At 47.4% G+C, this 18,153-nt stretch overlaps 1 protein-coding gene across 3 annotated transcripts in view; it reads left to right on the forward strand.

Annotated features, from left to right (window-relative positions):
• Window positions 1–17,898, forward strand: part of COL5A1 (collagen type V alpha 1 chain) — a 128,420-nt gene extending 110,522 nt beyond the window's left edge. For 2 of the 3 annotated variants that reach the window (NM_204790.4, XM_040648943.1), the window contains exons 49-66: window positions 210–263; window positions 586–693; window positions 1,779–1,832; window positions 2,105–2,158; window positions 2,622–2,675; window positions 3,097–3,150; window positions 3,876–3,983; window positions 4,428–4,481; window positions 4,579–4,632; window positions 4,961–5,068; window positions 5,507–5,560; window positions 5,949–5,984; window positions 6,786–6,839; window positions 7,152–7,410; window positions 7,777–7,889; window positions 9,083–9,151; window positions 12,738–12,971; window positions 15,003–17,898. In NM_204790.4, the coding sequence (NP_990121.2) occupies window positions 210–263; window positions 586–693; window positions 1,779–1,832; window positions 2,105–2,158; window positions 2,622–2,675; window positions 3,097–3,150; window positions 3,876–3,983; window positions 4,428–4,481; window positions 4,579–4,632; window positions 4,961–5,068; window positions 5,507–5,560; window positions 5,949–5,984; window positions 6,786–6,839; window positions 7,152–7,410; window positions 7,777–7,889; window positions 9,083–9,151; window positions 12,738–12,971; window positions 15,003–15,149 (1,668 nt within the window). In that variant the 3' untranslated portion in view covers window positions 15,150–17,898. Of the gene's footprint in view, window positions 1–209; window positions 264–585; window positions 694–1,778; window positions 1,833–2,104; window positions 2,159–2,621; window positions 2,676–3,096; window positions 3,151–3,875; window positions 3,984–4,427; window positions 4,482–4,578; window positions 4,633–4,960; window positions 5,069–5,506; window positions 5,561–5,948; window positions 5,985–6,785; window positions 6,840–7,151; window positions 7,411–7,776; window positions 7,890–9,082; window positions 9,152–9,205; window positions 9,275–12,737; window positions 12,972–15,002 lie in introns of all 3 variants that reach the window. The other variant, XM_040648944.1, reaches the window with a different exon arrangement.
• The last annotated feature ends 255 nt before the right edge of the window (window positions 17,899–18,153 follow it).

The raw sequence follows: 18,153 nt of genomic DNA on the forward strand, positions 1-18,153 counted from the left end.
GATTCATGCACATAAATGTATACTGTGCATTTTTGTTAATATAAGCCAAGGAGGTGAAAATGTACCTGAAAAAGAAAACAGTGATGCTCGATGTCCAATGACTTGCTGAGGCTTGCAGCTCTCCGAGGCCAAAGGGGTTGAGCACGTCAGCAGAAAGGTCTGCATCCTGCAGAAGTGTAACCTTTGGCATCCTCTTTTCCTCCCTGTAGGGTGAGCCTGGTGAATCTGGTGAGCCTGGTCTGCCTGGAGAGGTCGGCCTGCCGGTAAGTCTGCTGGGGAATGGCTGTGGTGGAGGAGAGCTTTTCTCCACCAAGAAGTTGGCTACAGGGGTTTCAGAGATGCACGGATGTTGCTGGGGTTGTAGGGACTGAACCAGCCATGTCCTTGGTGTGGGCATCAGGCAGAGACACCGCCACGTTCTGGGGTGTTTATGGGGTAACTTCAGTCACCGAATGCAGGCTGTGCATGACAACGTGAACACCATTGAGTCTTTGTGTTTTAAGATGCAGGCAGGCTTTTTCAGGATTGATTAAAGGGTAATTAGAGGTCAGTAATAGTAATAGACACACCTTTTTTCTTTCACAGGGTCCAAAAGGTGAAAGAGGTGAAAAGGGTGAAGCAGGTCCCTCTGGTGCCGCTGGTCCACCTGGCCCTAAAGGTCCACCAGGTGATGATGGTCCCAAAGGCAGCCCTGTAAGTACCCCCTCCTGTCAAAATAGTGCTTCCTTGCCTTGCCTTGTGGAGATTTTCACATGGGAAGATATTTTCCAGAGAATTTTGTGAAGTCTGACGTCATTTACCAGCCAGATAATTGCCCGTCTAATATTATGCAATGATAATCCCATTCCTTTAGGGTGCTAATGAGGAAAAGACCCAGTTGTACCTTGTCTTCCAGCAATACTTGAGTTGTTAGTCTCTTTTTGCAGGCTATCAGGAAACACATCCCTATGTAGAAGGCGGTACCTCTACTTTGCACTCGAGTTTATGCACTGCCAGTGTCCTTTGCACCAAAGCAAAGCTTCCAAAATAGCCTAGAGCAGATTTATGTGAATTTGGGAGCTGTATCTCCAGGGTCAGATCCCCGCTAATGCAAGTTGTTGTAGCTCTATTGAAGCCAGCAGGGCTGTACTGATTTATACCAGATGACAATGGTACGATATTTGTCTTGCCTGGTCCTTTGATGCTTGTTGGCTGAAGAAATTCATCATGCGATAAGTAAAGATGGTACGAAGCAGCAGAGGAGGCAGGGGAGTTTGTCATCTCCCTTAACAGATGGTTTTTGGGATGCCGCATTATTGGTTGAAACCTATTGTCTGAGCACTGCTCTAAGGATCATTTGAAGTGCACAATAGGATTGTAGGGAGAACTGTGGTGAAGTTATTTTAGTCATCAAATGATCTGAGAGTCTCTTCAGGTGAAAAATGTTACGCATTAAATGGAAAGGAAAAGCAAAACCTTCTAATCTTCACATTCCCCAGAGCTGAGAGGATTCTGCTGTCACTTGTCTAATATATTTATGAAAAGCTCGATGAAATCCCATGTTGATACTGGAGCTTTGTGTAAACTGGCTGCAGAGCTGAACTGGTAACCGTGACGGGTTGAAATTACCGAGCACTCAAAGCTGGGATGTGAACTGGGCTTAGGTTTGAGGGTAGGGAATTGGGTTTTTGCTCCCCAGGGTGGATGCACACGTTGCTCCCAGGGTGAGGGGTACGAGTGCTCTGCAGGTTTGCAGGTGCAGTCTCTGACCTGGGGATGTCTCTCTTCTCTCTTGGCAGGGTCCAGTTGGTTTCCCTGGTGACCCCGGTCCTCCTGGAGAGCCTGGCCCAGCTGTAAGTGTTTGTCTCGCAGTTATGTTCCTCCTCTTGATCTTGTGGAACATGACTGTGCTGTTCATTCACCAGTAGCTCTTCTGTCATTTACTTTACTTGTGGAAAGGGTGGGAAGTCCCACCATGAGACCATTCTTCTGACCATGCTGCAGCCTTTGGGGCAGTAGCAATGCAAAGCTTACAAGCTGAACAACACCCGCTGCTTCCAATACTTTATTTAGCTCCATTCATACCCTCAATATGCCTGTTGATTTCTTTCTTCTCGTATTTTAGGGTCAAGATGGTCCCCCTGGTGACAAAGGTGACGACGGCGAACCTGGTCAGACAGTGAGTAACCAGATGGATGGGATCTGTGCTCAGTCCCTATGGTTGCTGTGTGCAGGTGCAAAGAGTTTAACACAGGAGGATGTACAGCAGCTGATTCCCACCAGCTTGCTCTGAGCAAGTCCTCTGCCCCTTCCCAGTCCTGTCCTCCCTCCTGTCTGTGTGAGCCTGGCTGCTGCCATCCACCCAGGCTGCTCAGCAGTACATCCAGAAAGCAAACCGTAGCTTCTAGAAAAACAAAATCTAGCCTTTCATTTGAAATTTTCCATGCCTTATGGTATTACATGGTGGGAAGAGATAAAACAGGATACCACCTGCACCCCAGGGAGGTGTCGGGAGTTGTACCGACCACCCACACCCTGGCGTGGAACAAACTCTCTATCTCTGCTTGAGTTTTACTCACTTACTCTCTCCTCCCATGTCTCGTGGTGCAGTTATGACTTCTCCTCCTCCACTCTCCATCTAGGGGTCCCCAGGTCCCACAGGAGAGCCAGGCCCCTCTGGACCCCCAGGAAAAAGGGTAAGCAGATCGTTTAGGAATGGTTTTCCATGTGTGTTTGTATCATATATATATATTTTAAAGCTAATTTTATTACTAGTCTGAAGTAAATGTAAGGCAGTAGCAGGCTTAAAAAATAGCAAAACAGCCTGCCATCCACAGCCATTGGAAATCAATGGGAAGTTTTGAGCTAAATTCCATTGTTTGTTGTGTTAAGATTCTAACACTCAAAAGGACATAAAAGTTGCTCCAACATTCCCTCTCTTGCTGGTGGAGCCCGGGGCTTTGTGCAGCAAGAAGCTAATTCGTAAAGCTTTTCGGAGGGATTCGCCTCTTGTTGCCTTCTTTCCTGTGGACGTAGCATTGTTTTGGTAACTCCATTAGAGCGTTGCAGATCAAGGTAATCTAACTGAGTTTTGCATCTATTTTGTGCCTTTTCCAGGGCCCTCCTGGTCCAGCTGGTCCTGAAGGAAGGCAAGGAGAGAAAGGAGCCAAGGTGAGAGCTGAATGGGATTTCTTACCGTGTCTCTCGTGTGCCAAACCGCTCACCCTTTGACGCTGTCATTTGAAAGACAGTGATTTGATTTTGCTGTGTTACAACAAATTAGCCTGAATTTGGGGCCGCTGGCCTCAAGTCTAAATGTGTGTTTCATCTTTTAACAAACTCCACGGAGATAATCAGTGCTTGGTAAGGTCATGGGAGTGTTTTTCTTGCTTTGAAATGACAGGGTGCCATATTTGGCAATTTAATATGTCGTAAATGAAATGGCACGCAGAGTCCTACATCATGTCCCAGAGCTAACACAGCATTATTGGACCGTGGTTATTTCAGTAGGGGTAATGGGGGAAATGCAAAGTGGGATTGCAAATTACAGATCCAATTGTCGTGGCAGCCGCAGGAATGCTGATGGCGGAGGACATGCTCTGCTAGCACATCTCCCAGGACATAAGCAGAGAAAGCTTTGTGCTCTGGAGAGCTTGCAGCAAAGGCTGTTCGTGCTGTAAATCAGCAGAAACAGACAACTCTGAAAAGTGAAGTTGTTTGGGGGAACGCTTTTCCTCAGCACATCGGGGATAAGGAAGCAGTAAGAAAATCAGCAGATGGAACATTTTATATGCTGTGCAGGGAATTGCATTCACTCTGTGATATCCTGCTGTGTCTACGAGAAGATGGTTCAATGCCCTCAATGCATATTAAGCCGTGCTGTCTCTTGCATCCAGGGTGAAGCTGGTTTGGAAGGGCCTCCTGGGAAGACAGGCCCAATCGGTCCCCAGGGTGCTCCGGGGAAGCCCGGCCCTGATGGCCTCCGGGGAATTCCTGGTCCAGTTGTGAGTATTCCCAAATACTCCTCACACCTGAGAAAGCTTCTTGGTGGGGTTATTGCTGTGACCCATCTGCCTTGGAAGATGCTCTGTTCCCAGCATAAGATGCTGTCTACAAGGGAGCAGACAGTTTCCATGCTTCAGTGCTCAAGAGCAAATGAAACGTCCTCAGTGGAAATGGCATAATGATGGATACCATCACCTCAGTGTGTTTTATCCTAATGTTGGATCTTCTTGCCCTCTCTGGGTTAACGTTTTGTTGAGCTCAGAAGCCACTTTTCCAGTAGAGATATTTATGCTCATTTTGTGCTTGTGTTTTTGCCTTTATCTACGAGAAAACAGGGCAAATATCCTCTGGATATTTGGTGGCCAGACGAGGGTGGGTTCATAATCATCTGGGAGCAGAACTGTTATGAGCAATGAGTTTGAGAGGACTGCACTGTTTTACAGGGTGAACAAGGCCTTCCAGGATCCCCTGGCCCAGACGGCCCCCCAGGCCCATTGGTATGTCCAAACCATCAAATCTGATGAGTGTTTGAGATGGGAGAAGGCTTTTTCCTTGAATTCATTCCCCCTTTGTTTTCCCTCCTGTCTCCCAAAGGGCCCACCTGGTTTGCCTGGCCTCAAAGGAGACTCTGGTCCTAAAGGAGAAAAGGTAAGTGCCATGCATGACCCCATTGGGTGGCCTGGAGCCTGTGTCTGGGTGTGGGGGCAGAGGGGAATGTGTGTGATGAATGTTCACATGCAAAATGAACAGGTGCTCCATTGCAGCAGATCTCTGTCTGTATTTGTAGCATTTCCTCTTGCAAAAAGGCAGCATTTTCACCTTACTCTGCTACTTCCATGTGTCAGGGATAGCTATGCACTCCTATCACCTTGCTTAGATATGTGGGTTTGTCCCTATAAATGTCTTTCGCAGGTAGCTTTGGCATCCTGTTAACTCCAGAGAGAGATCGTAATTAACATCTGCTATCTTCCCCTAGGGTCATCCAGGTTTAATTGGTCTTATTGGGCCGCCGGGTGAGCAGGGAGAAAAGGGTGACCGAGGTCTCCCGGGCCCCCAGGGCTCTGCAGGACCCAAGGGAGAGCAGGTAAGTGTTCCACGAGACCTTCATTAAATATGCTTTTCAAGTGTGGGGCTTGCTGCCCTACAGCAGGTGTAGCATAGCAGTTGGTCAATCTCAGCATGAGAACGTTGCTAGTTTCTGAGTCCTATTTTCTATCTGAATGTGGTTTATTCCATGTATGAAATACAGTGAGGCTCCAACATGGTCCGTTTTAGCAGAAAGCGGATCCTTGAGAGTCATCTGAAAAGAGCTGAGTATACTTGGAGAGATGGTAACACAAGTATGTGTCAGGAAGACTCACTTACAGAGCTGCTGTCTTGTCTGGATCATGCACACATTTAAAAACCCATTTGAGCTTCAAATCTTTATGTCCTCCAAAACCAGGTGGTCAGTGGTTAACTCCATAGTTGTGGGCCAGCATCGCTGCCTGCAGATCAGTATTGTTGTGCTCTTATTTTTCAGGGTATCACAGGTCCCTCTGGACCAATTGGACCCCCAGGGCCACCAGGATTACCGGTATGTGACCATTAAAAATTGACCTTTCAACTCCTGGGGGACCGTACAGCCCTTCTGGGGTCACCTTGGGGCTCCCAGATAACCCAGCACAGCCTTTCTGGAGTGACCTCATGTGATGATGCTGAGGGCAATGGGGATTGCCCAGCTGAGCATAACAACAGCGCTTGGATGTGCTTTGGGAGTGCTTTATGTATGCTTGGAATAAAAAAGTGTTCGTCTGAAATGGGCCTGAAAAATGGGCACAAAAAGGAAGTGAATGTGGAGGAAAAAAAAAGAAAAAGGAATGCAGAAGCTAGTATAGTATAGTATGTTCTGTCTCTCTCTAAGGAGAGGCTGACTTCTCTGCTAACAAAGATACTAACTCCCTTCTGTATTTTTCTCTATGCAGGGTCCACCTGGTCCCAAAGGTGCTAAAGGATCATCAGTGAGTATAGACATTGTTAAGTGAAGAGGCTGAGGATCTCTTATTAAGTGCACAGCCTGCTGTGACTCCTCCACATCGGCAGTGTTAAGGCAATTAGCCAAAGATGGCTGTAGCAAATGCAGCCTTTTCCAGACTATCCAAGCTCAGAAATTATAATTGGGGAAGGTTTCTGTTACACGCATTGTACTTCACTGAACATCAGTGCAGCAAAGATCATAAGGAGGAATGCAGTGAGCAGTCCTTATGAGAAAAACTACTACTGTAATGCAGAGGGTATTAAAAATAGACTGTGAAGCAGGAGGTGGCAAGCTGAAGAACGAGGAACTCAGTGAGAAATGCAATGCTGAATTGAGCTTCGTGTTACAGATCTCCTATTCAGGCAGTTAAAAATTCCTCTCGGGCAACTTCCTAAAGTCCTATTTTTTTTTTTTTTCCCCATGAAGAATTCAATGTTTTATTAATTTTGAGGTAGGATTTGATTTTTAAATCTGCTGGATTGATTTGGAGAGGTAACATTTTCATCCGTTGGAAGATCCTTCCTTTTCTGTAGGAAGCCTGAGGGAAATGTGACTGTTTGATCCCAAGTGTTTGACATTGTTTCTTACCGAGCACCAGAAAATAACCAAAATACACATTTTATTGGGGGCGTGGGGATGAGAGACCCCCTTTGCATGACTAAAAGGACAGGAAGGAAACTTTTACTTGTAGAGACTATGGAAAAAAAAATGAAGTTTGGGCTGTGGTATCACTTACAAATGCCTTTTACTGAGTGACTCGTGTTTCTCCCTTTTTTCCACCTAGGGTCCAACGGGTCCAAAGGGTGAATCGGGTCTTCCTGGGCCTCCAGGGCCTCCTGTAAGTACAGTCCGTTACACAAACTTAATGGGTGTTGTCATGTGGATTTCCAGAGTCCTCACAATGGAGTGACATCCGTTAGGGATGCCAGGGATGAAAGCAGAAGGTGAAGGGAGGAATTAGTAATGAGAGGAGAACAAGAAGGAACCAATGTTGGTGGCTGGGGTTTTCCTCGGTGCCACCATGGGTGTTTTAGATGTCTAATGTATATCTTGTGATGCTGTTCTTCAGCACTGGTGGCTGCTTTGGCTGTTTCTTCTGTCTCGTCTCCATTTCCACTGAGAAGCTGCATCTTCTTTCCCCATCCATCAGGGTCCTCCTGGAGAAGTCATCCAGCCTCTGCCCATCCAGTCTTCCAAGAGGACCAGGCGAAACATCGACGCCAGCCAGCTGGTGGACGATGGAAACGCTGACAACTACATGGACTATGCAGATGGCATGGAGGAAATCTTCGGCTCACTGAATTCCTTGAAACTGGAAATTGAACAAATGAAGCATCCATTGGGCACTCAACATAACCCAGCTCGTACCTGCAAGGATCTCCAGCTCTGTCACCCTGATTTCCCAGATGGTGCGTCCTGGGACAGAGGGGGCACAGGGAAAACACAGTGGGTTCCCAACTCCAGCTGGTAAATATGGTTCAGTGCAGGAAAAGAAAGATTTTGGAGACTCCCTGGCCCTTGTTGCCCCCTGGGGAATGTGGCTGACCAAAGAGGCAACACAGACAGAAAAGTGGGGATATGTGTTTCAAAAAAGCTGTTCCTAAAAGGTGCCACAGTGTTATATGGCATCAACCACAATTTTTCTTAAAAATACATATAATAGTAGCCTATGATGGGGATGAAACAGCCTGAGTAAGATGGTTGTTGAAGTGCTCCTGGATGTCCCTTCGCAGTGCTGATTCTTTCCTCCCCTCTCCTCCCTGTCCTGCGTCCAGGTGAATACTGGGTGGATCCTAACCAAGGATGTTCCAGGGACTCTTTCAAAGTGTACTGTAATTTCACAGCTGGTGGAGAGACTTGCATCTTCCCTGATAAGAAGTCTGAAGGAGTAAGTCCACACAACTTTCTTTTTCTTTTATACCCCGATAATGAAAGATTGTTTCCTAATATGAATATTCATATGCCCAGTGTTGATTATGTTAATGTGTACTGATCTGCTTAGTTGACCCAAGCTCTTAATTTTTGTCACATATCCATGCGCTGTTTTATGGAGCTGCTCTCCCTGCTGCAGAGCTGCTCTGCTGGACGCAGGCTGTGATGCTCCTCAAATGCTAATTGTGCTATGCTTGTGGAGTACCATAAGTGTGAGAAAGGCTCAGCCTGCTGTTTTTCCACGGAGAGAACCTTGAACAGCTATCACAGCAGCATTAAGTGTTGGATGAATGGTTTTATTATAAGCCATAGCAGAGTTTAAGACATATCCCCTTTCCGTCCGTCCTTAACGCAGGAGAAGCACGCTAATTTGCTTTATGGTTTGCAGACTGTAAGGAAAGGACAGTCCCAGGATGGCTGCAGTAAAGTTTTCCCGTTGCTTTTGGAGAGATTTACAGCAGAAGTGAGGGAATTTTTGGAAGAGGAGGGGAGCACACAGCAGCCGTGCTCCTTCCTTGCGCTCTGCCTGGAAAACAAGTGGTTCAGCTGCTCGGGTGGGACTGCCATAAGGGATGCTCTGACACCGCCCTTCTTGCCAAGGTCACTCCCTATCCCACTCCAGGTGGTTGGAGCCCGGTGGTCCAGCACTGTCAGAGGATGCTGCGTGTGCTGCCCTGTGTGCTGCACAACCTCTGGAGGCACTCAGAGGCTTTTCCTTAATGCTGCTCTTTGCCTTTCCTAGCCCCACAGCATCTGGATTTGACATTTGAATGACAGCAGCCTCCTCCATTACCAGCACTTTCACCGTTCATATTTCTTTTTATTTTCCTCTCTCTTTCCTTTTAGCTCTCCTGCCAATAGACAGCACCGATGGTTTTGCATCCAAAGTATCTAGAATTAGTGATCGTTAGCCCTTAGCAAAGGAGGTTGGTGCAGGCAGTGGCATCTCCTTCTGCTTGAGAGCTGCTGGCACCGTAGGGCTGTGCCGGCTGCTCTTGTTACTGCTGTATAAAGATTAAGGAAACATGCCTTTAAAACAAGTCAGCCGTTTTCGATAAGACATGCAGACGCTGCTCATGGAACTGAATGTAACTTCATTTCTTTCTTTTTTCTCTTTTCTTTCCTTCCTCATTGCCGTCCACAAACTAGGCTAGAATTACTTCTTGGCCAAAGGAAAACCCAGGCTCCTGGTTCAGTGAATTCAAGCGCGGTAAACTGGTAAGATGCATCTCAGTGCTTTCAGTTTTCTTTAACCCGTGTCGTATTTTACAGAGTAAAATGGCTCGTTGGCCCAAAGAACAGCCTTCCACATGGTATAGTCAATACAAGCGGGGGTCTTTGGTAAGTGGCTAACCTTGGCCCTCTAGTCTGAATCAGAGCACGTCATCCGCTTTGGTATGGCCAGACCTGTTGCACTCTGCATGCTCGACTAATCGCCATCACAAGTTGCAGTTAAAACATTTAAGGTGGAATTACTTAAGGTGAAAAAGAAGCAGAACCCCACAGGGATGCTTTTGGTGACCAGCTCTGTGCCCTGCAGGAGGGTGCTGCTGCCCCATGAGCTGCTCCCATCGTAGCAAGGGCAAAACCGAGTGTCCCTGTGCTGCTGTCCCACAGGGAAAGCAGCCTTGTCCTGCAAGCCCTTGTGTGATGCCTCAACCTGGAGCTGAGCTCTGTGCTGCTGCACCACTTCCTTGGGGGTAGCCCAGGCTGGGTTGGTGAGTCTGCACATAACCAGGTCAGGTTGTCCCCAGAGGAAGAATCTCATCTCCTTGCTGGAGTTGAGCCATGCTGGGGGCTCCCACACCATTCCCAGAGCTTGGGAGAGGTGAAGTCATTGATTCAAAGGAAGAGATTTCAAGCCATGTGTGCACCAAGCCTGATGGCCTGGGATTGGATGTAGTCACGATTGAGGTTTATTTTTAAGGGAGAAAAACTGCTGTGAGGTCAAACAGTGTTTGATATCAGCAAGCAAACATGTAAAAAGAAAAAAAAAAAGAAAAGAGAAGCAGCTCCTGTATTTTGTCCTGTTGCAGAACATTCGTGTTGTGCACAGATCGCCCTCCCACCGAGACCCTCATCAAATGAGTAGCACGAGGCAGCTGTCCTCCAGCAACAGAAATCTCCCACGTGTGTATCAGTTCCTACAGCATTGGCAGGGTGCACATCATGAGCTCGATCAGATCAGGAGGATGAGGGATGGAGGAAATGCTCAGCAGATGTGAGCAGCTGGAGGTGCTGAGATCCCCACTGCCCAAGGCAGAGGTTTCCTGCAGAACATGCAAACTTCCACCTTAAAGGGCAAACAAAGGAGGATGCTGACTTGTTTCCCTCAGCCACATTTCATTGCCACTAAACACGTAAGCTCTGATTCTGCCCACAAGAAGGATATGGCTTCTGCAGCTTTTCAACACCATCCAACAAGGCCGCAAAGCCAAGGCTTCAGCCTCGTAGCTCCTTGGAGGGCAACTACTCATAGCTTAATTACAGAGCACTTCATCAATTAATATTACAAGTACATCCATCTCTGCATCTTCTGTGCCTTTTTTTCCTTTTATTTTTTTTCCAGCCTGTTTGTTGGCTACTTTAGAGGCTGAATGGGGCACCCTACAGCTTGGGGCCCATTTTTTAAATAGGAATTTCAGTGCCACTTGGTGCCCTTTGTTCCATCTTTCTGCATTGCTATTCTCTTGCCTTTTACCTGTCCCACGTTTCCCATTTGCAAAAAAAAAAAAAAAAAAAAAAGCCACCAGCACATAGAAGACCTCCCACAGCAAGCCCCAAAACTGTAAAGTTTGATTAAAAAAAGAAAGAAAGCAGCATTTCATACCAGTCAGTATTTGGAACTCTGAGACTGGTAAGCTGGGGTGGTGTGGGGTGGGGTGGTAAGCCTGGATGTGAGTTGGTTGAATGCTGTTTGTAGGTTGGCAGGATGGCTGTGGGTGCCCCTCAAGTTGGCAGGGCTGCTCTGCTCACCCCAGAGCCTTTGTGCCCAGCCTGGAGCCATGGCACTGCCTACGACACATCCCATAATAATCTCTGCTTACGCAAGGTGTGCCAGTGCTCGCCTTTCTTCTGGGGACACCCAAAGTAAGATGGATGGAGTAAACGGGGAATACAAAGAAACCGTTTTGTTTTGATGCTTCCCCACCATCATTAATCAATGACACAGAGTGTGTGGAGTTAATTTCCCAGCGTTCCTCATGATGCAGCCAGACTGCATTTAGAGGGATAAGAGGGTTGCAGATGTTTTCTTTTGGCCTCTGCTTTCCTCCTGTGTGCATTACGATCGCATGTAATTCCCTGTAGCTCTAACAAGACCTGCCACCCATCCATCCTGTTCTCCCTCACTGCCATATGGCATCTGCCACAGGCAAATACTACAGCACAGAAAAGGGGGAGAGGATTGATTTCTTTTGCAAAACCAACCAGCTTTGTGCACACAGCCAGTTCCCAGTGGGTCCGGCTGTAAACCTCGTGCAGAAGCAGAACAACTGAGCCCCCTTAGCCCAAACCAAGCATCGATTTGAAATAGGAATACACAGAAAAGTAACTCTTGCAGATCGATGGGCAGTGCCACGTGTCACCGAGCGTGCACTGAGCGCTCAGCATTTCACGTCCCCATCCTTCTACGTCCTGGTGGTTTCCTGCTCTCTCTCCCCCTGGCATGCGTGGCTCTCTCATGGTCAGTCATGTTTAACTCTCAGGAGGACAGTGCGACAGTATCCTGACAACCGGTTGGTATATTTTATTTATCTTTATCACCTTTTTACTCAGAACTTTGTTGTCTGGTTGTGAATCTCTTCTACTGTTTGCAGCCCTCACCGTGATCTGATGCTTCACCGTATCTGGAAGGACGTTGTGCTGTTTGTGTGTATTTTTCCCCCAGTCATTTCTTAAAGAAGTCAACTGTCTGTAGAGGGCAGTTTGAAGAGCTGCTCCGGTAGCTTTGCTGTGGCTGGAGGTGCCACCTCAAGTGCAGTCAGTCCGTAATGTGCTCTGAGTGGTCCTATGGGTGGTTCCGTGTTGGGGGGCACAAGGGAAAGTCATGGAAAGGCCTGAATCCTGAGGAGTGGAGGGGCCTTCCATAACTTGTGTTCTGCAGAAATAGATTTCCAGAAACCGTTCTCCCTTGAGGGAGAAAAAGAACCTGACGTGCAGGACAGAGCAAATCCCTGCGCAGGTGCAGCTGTGCAGCTGTCAGTAGGAGCAGGATTTCTGCAGGAGAGGTTGCAAGGATAGCTTAAAATCCCAGTGTGGTTGTATCCAGGAAAGATGAATGGGAAACACCCCTGTGTGTGCAGAACAAAATACCTGCAGAGGTCAGATAACTGTGTCAAACAGGGCAGAGAAATAAAGCTCCAGACCCTTCCATAAATCTTCGTTCTCCTCAAAAGCTGGAGAAATATGTTCAGTGCTGGCTTTATGCCTGGAGATATACATCCCCACATTTGTGCAGTGTTGTGCCACTTTGCAGCTGGGGCTGAAATCCCCATTCCTTTCTCCTCCTTCTGCCCTTGGTTAGCTTTGGTTTTATTTCTTAGCTTACCAACAGGTTGTAGGCAGCAACACAAATAAACTGCCCCTGGCAGCAGGAGGACCAGAGCATCTCTGTGCCATGCAGCATGGCAGGAGCAGGACCTGCACCCTGTTGGGATGGGGAGACCCAGCCTTGGAGCAGAGGGCAGAGTGCCCATGCACATGGGGATAAGGACGGATGGGAAATCTGGTGGCCCTTGGAGCTCCCTAAATGCATTGCTTTGCCCCTCACTGCCCAGTGTTTCCCCTTCTCCACTTCCCATAGCTCTCCTATGTGGATTCGGATGGGAACCCCATCGGAGTGGTACAGATGACGTTCCTCAGGCTGCTGAGTGCCTCGGCCCACCAGAACATCACTTACAACTGCTACCAGTCCGTAGCCTGGCACGATGCCACCACTGACAGCTATGACAAGGCCATCCGCTTCCTGGGCTCCAACGACGAGGAGATGTCCTACGACAACAACCCCTACATCCGAGCTGCATTCGATGGCTGCGCGGTACGTGGGGAAGGTGGCAGGAGGGCTCTCTGAGCAAATCACCTCCCCCATTTCCATCGATTTGGTTGCTTTGAGGATTGAGATTTTGCCCTGAGCTCAGATGCTGAGCTGCAGCCCTACCCTCCCTGTGCACGCACAGCCCGTGGTACTCTTTTCCTTCTCTTTGGCCGTGAGCCGTGTCCAGAGTTTCCAAAGGTGGCCCAACATCCAGCTTTTGCTTCTGCCTTCTGCTGGGCATCTGCTTTAGGACTGAGCTCTGAGCAGTCTGCCCTCAGGAACTGAAAATTTGGCAAAGTAGGTGCTGCTTGCATTTATTTCCAGACCCTGTTTGTCAGTGCAAAAGCACGCATAATTCTCACCTTCTGCAACTGCAGTGCTTGCAGCCCACGGGACTGAATGATAGAGATGTTTGACAGCAAAAGCCCTCCACATAATTTGAGATTAAAGTGATTCTGTTCTGGCAGACGCGCTTTTACTGTAGGAGCAATGAGAAAAATCAAATTAGAATCACTTCTTTTAATACTCCTGCAAGAGAGGAAAAGGGCATTCATCCCTCTACTGAAAATGCTCAGAAGTCACATGGGGAGGTTTATCCTCAAGTACCACATCTCTCCTGATAGTACAACTTGTCCTCAGCAGAAAGAGCCCTCCCCTCCCTTCTCCTTCATAAGTCTCAGGGAAGCTGCAGACCACACGCTGCACATTTTAAGGCAGACTCCTCTGATGAAAACCCTTTTAGGTTAAGTGATGCTGCTCAGGTGCCCTGCGTTCCTCTTCCTTCTCCTTAATGAGGAATATTTGCCTGGAAACAGGACTGGAGCTCCTTTGAGTTTATTTGCTTGGTTGCTTCTTACCGGAGGCTGTAGCACCGGCTGCTGTCAGCACAACCAGCCTCAGTGCTGCAAGGTGAAGACTGGCAGGAGCAAAGCAGGGAGCAGCATGGGCTGGTGAGCTGGTGGAGGGGCATAGGGCTTTGGGCGTCACTTCCAAGCTTCAGCCTTTCCTCCTGCCCCTCTCTGCAAGGCTCTGGAGAGGAGGTAAAAGACACTGACGGGATTCACTGCATCCTGCAGGGATAGATTCGGTGCAGAGCCATATCCCGGTGAGATGCTGCGAGAGCCTTGCAGAGCGATGCTCTGTCTCTCCCGCATTCCTGTACTGTCTCTGGGAGCTCAGCAGGTCATCCTTGCTGAAGCACTGGCAATATCTATAAGGTTAAGCCTTAATGTGAAAAACAAGGCCTGGTTACCCAGCGCGGCATTGCCACAGAGGCCCCGAGAGGCCCCAAACCCTGACTGTGATGGAAGCTGCTGCAGTCAGTGCTGGAGGAGCCCCAGGGCTAATGCTTGGACCATTATTTGAATATGTTTTTCCTGATCTTACAGCCCTGTCTCAGTAACTATGATACAGCCTATTCTTCTGAGACACACAAATCAGAGGGCAAGGTAGAGCCAAAAGCTGCTCCATAAATTCACTTGTTTGTGCAGCTTTGTATGCTCCCGGGTGCACTTCTGCTCCTCCAATAATTATTTATATTTCAGAAATAACTGTATGGCTAGCAGGCACGATAAAAAGACAACATCACCTTGTGAATTCCATCAAACTTTAAACGTGGGCTTTTCGGTAGCGCTCAGATAATAGTCAAACTAATATATTCAAATTAAATTGCTTATATTTGCTCAACAACCCGTGCGTGTCCTTGGGGAGGCAAAACAACTATACCACAGCCACAGCAGCGCTGCCAAGCTCCTGTTCCAGCCCTGAGCTGTGCTGAAAGCAGCGTTAGGGCCACTCCATCCTCATGGCAACAGCTCCAAACTGTGTGCTCAGGGCAACCATCTCCCCAGCATCCTCAGTGGTGCCTACTGCACCTGCAGGGGGAGTTGGGTGCTGTGTGCCTCCAAATTAGCATAGGAAATGCCTGGGTGATGCCATCTGTGTCTTCCTAGTTGAATGTTTGCTCATGGTAACCCACTGACATTGGGTTGGAGGCACCGTTGAAGCTCTTCTTTCTGCCTCTTCTCCCACCAGGCAAAGAAGGGCTATCAGAAGACTGTCCTGGAAATCAACACGCCCAAGGTCGAGCAAGTGCCTATCGTCGACATCATGTTCAATGACTTCGGAGAAGCATCACAGAAATTTGGATTCGAGGTGGGACCAGCTTGCTTCATGGGCTAAGAGCCACCTGAAAACTAGTCTCCAAATGAGCAACCTCGTAACCTCATTGCGCCATTTAATTAATTAAAAAAGAAAAGAAAAAAAAAAAAAGAAGAAGAAAAAAAGAGAAAAAAAAAGAAGAAAAAAAAAGGAGTTCCTCGTCGTCACATGCACGTTCTGAAACTGGACAGCGATGGGTTCTTCCCTTTTCGTTTTGTTTTGTTCTTCGTTTCGCCCCAGTTCCTCCCTCTGTGCTGCGGCACCCGCGCAGAATCGCATGACCTGACGCTGCCCACGTGGCCCACGGACCTGTCCCGCGTGTCCAAAGGTGGAAACGCATCCGAGACTTCTTCTCCCCGCCAGATGATGCCAAGTGCTTCTCTGCAGGTTTCTGTTTGTTCGTTCCTAAGGAAAAAATGGATAATAACTTGAAACTCCCGCGCTCAGCTTGACGTTGAATCCCGGCTCTCGTGCAAACCCAGCTGAAGTTCTTCATGGTCATCTCATTGACTTCTGTGAGATTTGCATTGGGCCTAGCAAGCAGATGTAATGGCTGTTTCCAGAGTAGTATCTCCATTGAATCACCTAATCCCACTTCTTACAAAATCTAACCCGACCAATTCGATCGCTAAAAGCCACCCTGGGCATCTCTTTCCCACGTCTTAAAGGTGCTTATATTTTTGTATGTTTGTAAGTAAATATTTGTATTGTATATTATTTGAAATGTTCCCACGTTCCCGGCTTCAAAACATGCATGTGACCCCACCTGACTGCTGCCATCCCACCGGGGGACGCAGCTGAGGCCATACCCCCGCAGCCACTGATGCCTTTGGAATGATGTGCTCCAAAATAAGGAAAGCAAAGCCTCTTTTTTTGCTACAGAGCCCTACAAGCAGGCTGCAGTTTGCATCTCTGCCTCTCTGTGCCCCTGCTTCACCTTCGTGTATGTGTTTTAAGTTAATTCTTCTCGCCTCCTTGTTTCCTTCAGCGTTCTTTTAAAATAATAATAATTAAAAAAAAAAAAAAAAAGTATTCCCAGTGGCAGATTGCAGTGGCAGGGAGATCCATTTGTCCTCTTGGGATATTGAGTGCAAAACAACCAAAAAAAAAAGGAGAGAAAAGAAAAGAAAAGGTGCTGTTTAGTTTTTACATGTCTCTTCGTGGTGCTATCTATTCCAGTAACGTTAACACTACACTGGTTGGACTCTGCCATTGGCCAATCTCCCACTGACCGCTGCTTCAGCTGCTTCCAACACAGACTGCACATTTCTGCTCCGGTCTCTGGTTAGAAATGCATGCCAGCTTCATATTTGCTATGCAGAAGACCTCTTCTTTCCTTCGTTGTATTATGGGAGCTTATAGGGCCCGTGTAGGACTTATTAAAAGTGCTTATGCCTCTTCAATAAGTATTCATGCATTTATACGATGGTGATCACACCATGTTGTATTGGTGGCTGAATGTTTGTGGTGCTAATTGATGTAATTGTCATGAGGACGGAGCTGCGTTGTGCCATTCTCTTCCTCTTCCCATGGTGGCTGCCAGGATGGCTTTCTTTCCTATGCAGCCTTTCCGAATCACAGCCTGCTGCCGCCCCATTCCTTCTCCATGTGTTGCTTTGTTTTCTCCCCGGCTGTTTCCCTGTGTAGATCTCTTGGCTGGAAAACTGATGTTGCAGGGGATTTTTGTAATTATTATTATTATTTGGCCTGGAGAATTACAGTTGAGCCAAGGGGGGGGTGGAGGGTGGGGTCTGTCACCATAAAGGAAAGGACATCACATTTACTGTGAAAGAAGGCAATATATGATGTCTTTTCCCCCCTCCTTCCCTAGCAGAGAGCAGCAGCGCCCGCGGGAGGGAGCGAGGCGGGAGCTGCGATGCTGCACGGTGCTTTCGGGTCTGCAAGAGCCGTGTCCATCCGTCTCCCTTCTTGTGTTGTGTTCTGTCTAATTACTTACTATTCATTGTTTTTTTTTCCACTTGGGGGTGGGGAAAAAAAAAAAAAACCAAAACCTCAAAAGGTGCTACCCTAAAATTGCAGACTCCAGCAGCAAAGCAGTGAAAACGAGGATACATGCAGGGATCTGGTGCCGAATTCAGCTCCTGCTCGCCTTGGCACGAGCCTTGGCTGGGAGCAGTGGGAAGGTCGAGGAGGTTGCACGTTCCTGTCTGCAACAGATAAGCCATATCTTGATGTATGTACACACGTGTGCGTCTGTCTAGGTCATGTGATTCTGTTCTGATGAATTCTCATCAAGGGAGCTTTTTTCTTTCTTTTTTTTTTTTTTTTTTTTTTTTCCCTTTTATCTCCTCGCTTTAAGAAGAAGAAGAAGAAGAAGAAATAAATAAATAAATCCTCTGTTGAATTCCACAGTGTTGTAATTGTACTGAGCTCCAAACTGTTCCGATTCCCCCAGACCACTTAGCTACGGTATTATTGCAATAAAATTACTACTTGTATTTGCAGACGTTCTTTTTGTGTAATTTTATTTCCCTCCTCCCTTAATATATATGACTTGAACAAATGTTGATAAGAAAAATAAAACCTATGGAAAAAAAAAAAAAACAACAATTTAGTACATAAGGCCCTTTTTAAAATATACTGTCAAACCACATCTTGTACATTTCTTCAAAGTCCAATAAACATGTCATAAAATTTAAGTGTAATGCCCGTAAGAGCTATTTTTAAATATTTTAAACCTGTGTAATAAAGGAATAAATGTAATAGATTTTTTTTTTCCAATAAATCAAGTTTACTGTTTCCACCTAAACCAACGTGATGTGAATGTCTTCTTGGAGTCGGTCGCAGAGGGATTTCCCCCTGACCCCTGAGCTCGGTGATGCACGAAGAGTCCGTCGGAGCGGTGGAAGGGAACGTGTGCTGTAAAGTAAGGAAGGGAAGACCTCAGAGGGAGAGCTCCCAGGCCTGGAATGCTATTTCTCAGTGAGGATGGACCCAGCAAGGTGAAGGACTTCAGCTCCGGGCTGTGCACCTGTGCAGAGCTGTGAGCATTGGCCGCCAGTTC

Source organism: Gallus gallus, chromosome 17, assembly GCF_016699485.2.
Source record: "Gallus gallus isolate bGalGal1 chromosome 17, bGalGal1.mat.broiler.GRCg7b, whole genome shotgun sequence".
NCBI classification, from domain to species: domain Eukaryota; kingdom Metazoa; phylum Chordata; class Aves; order Galliformes; family Phasianidae; genus Gallus; species Gallus gallus.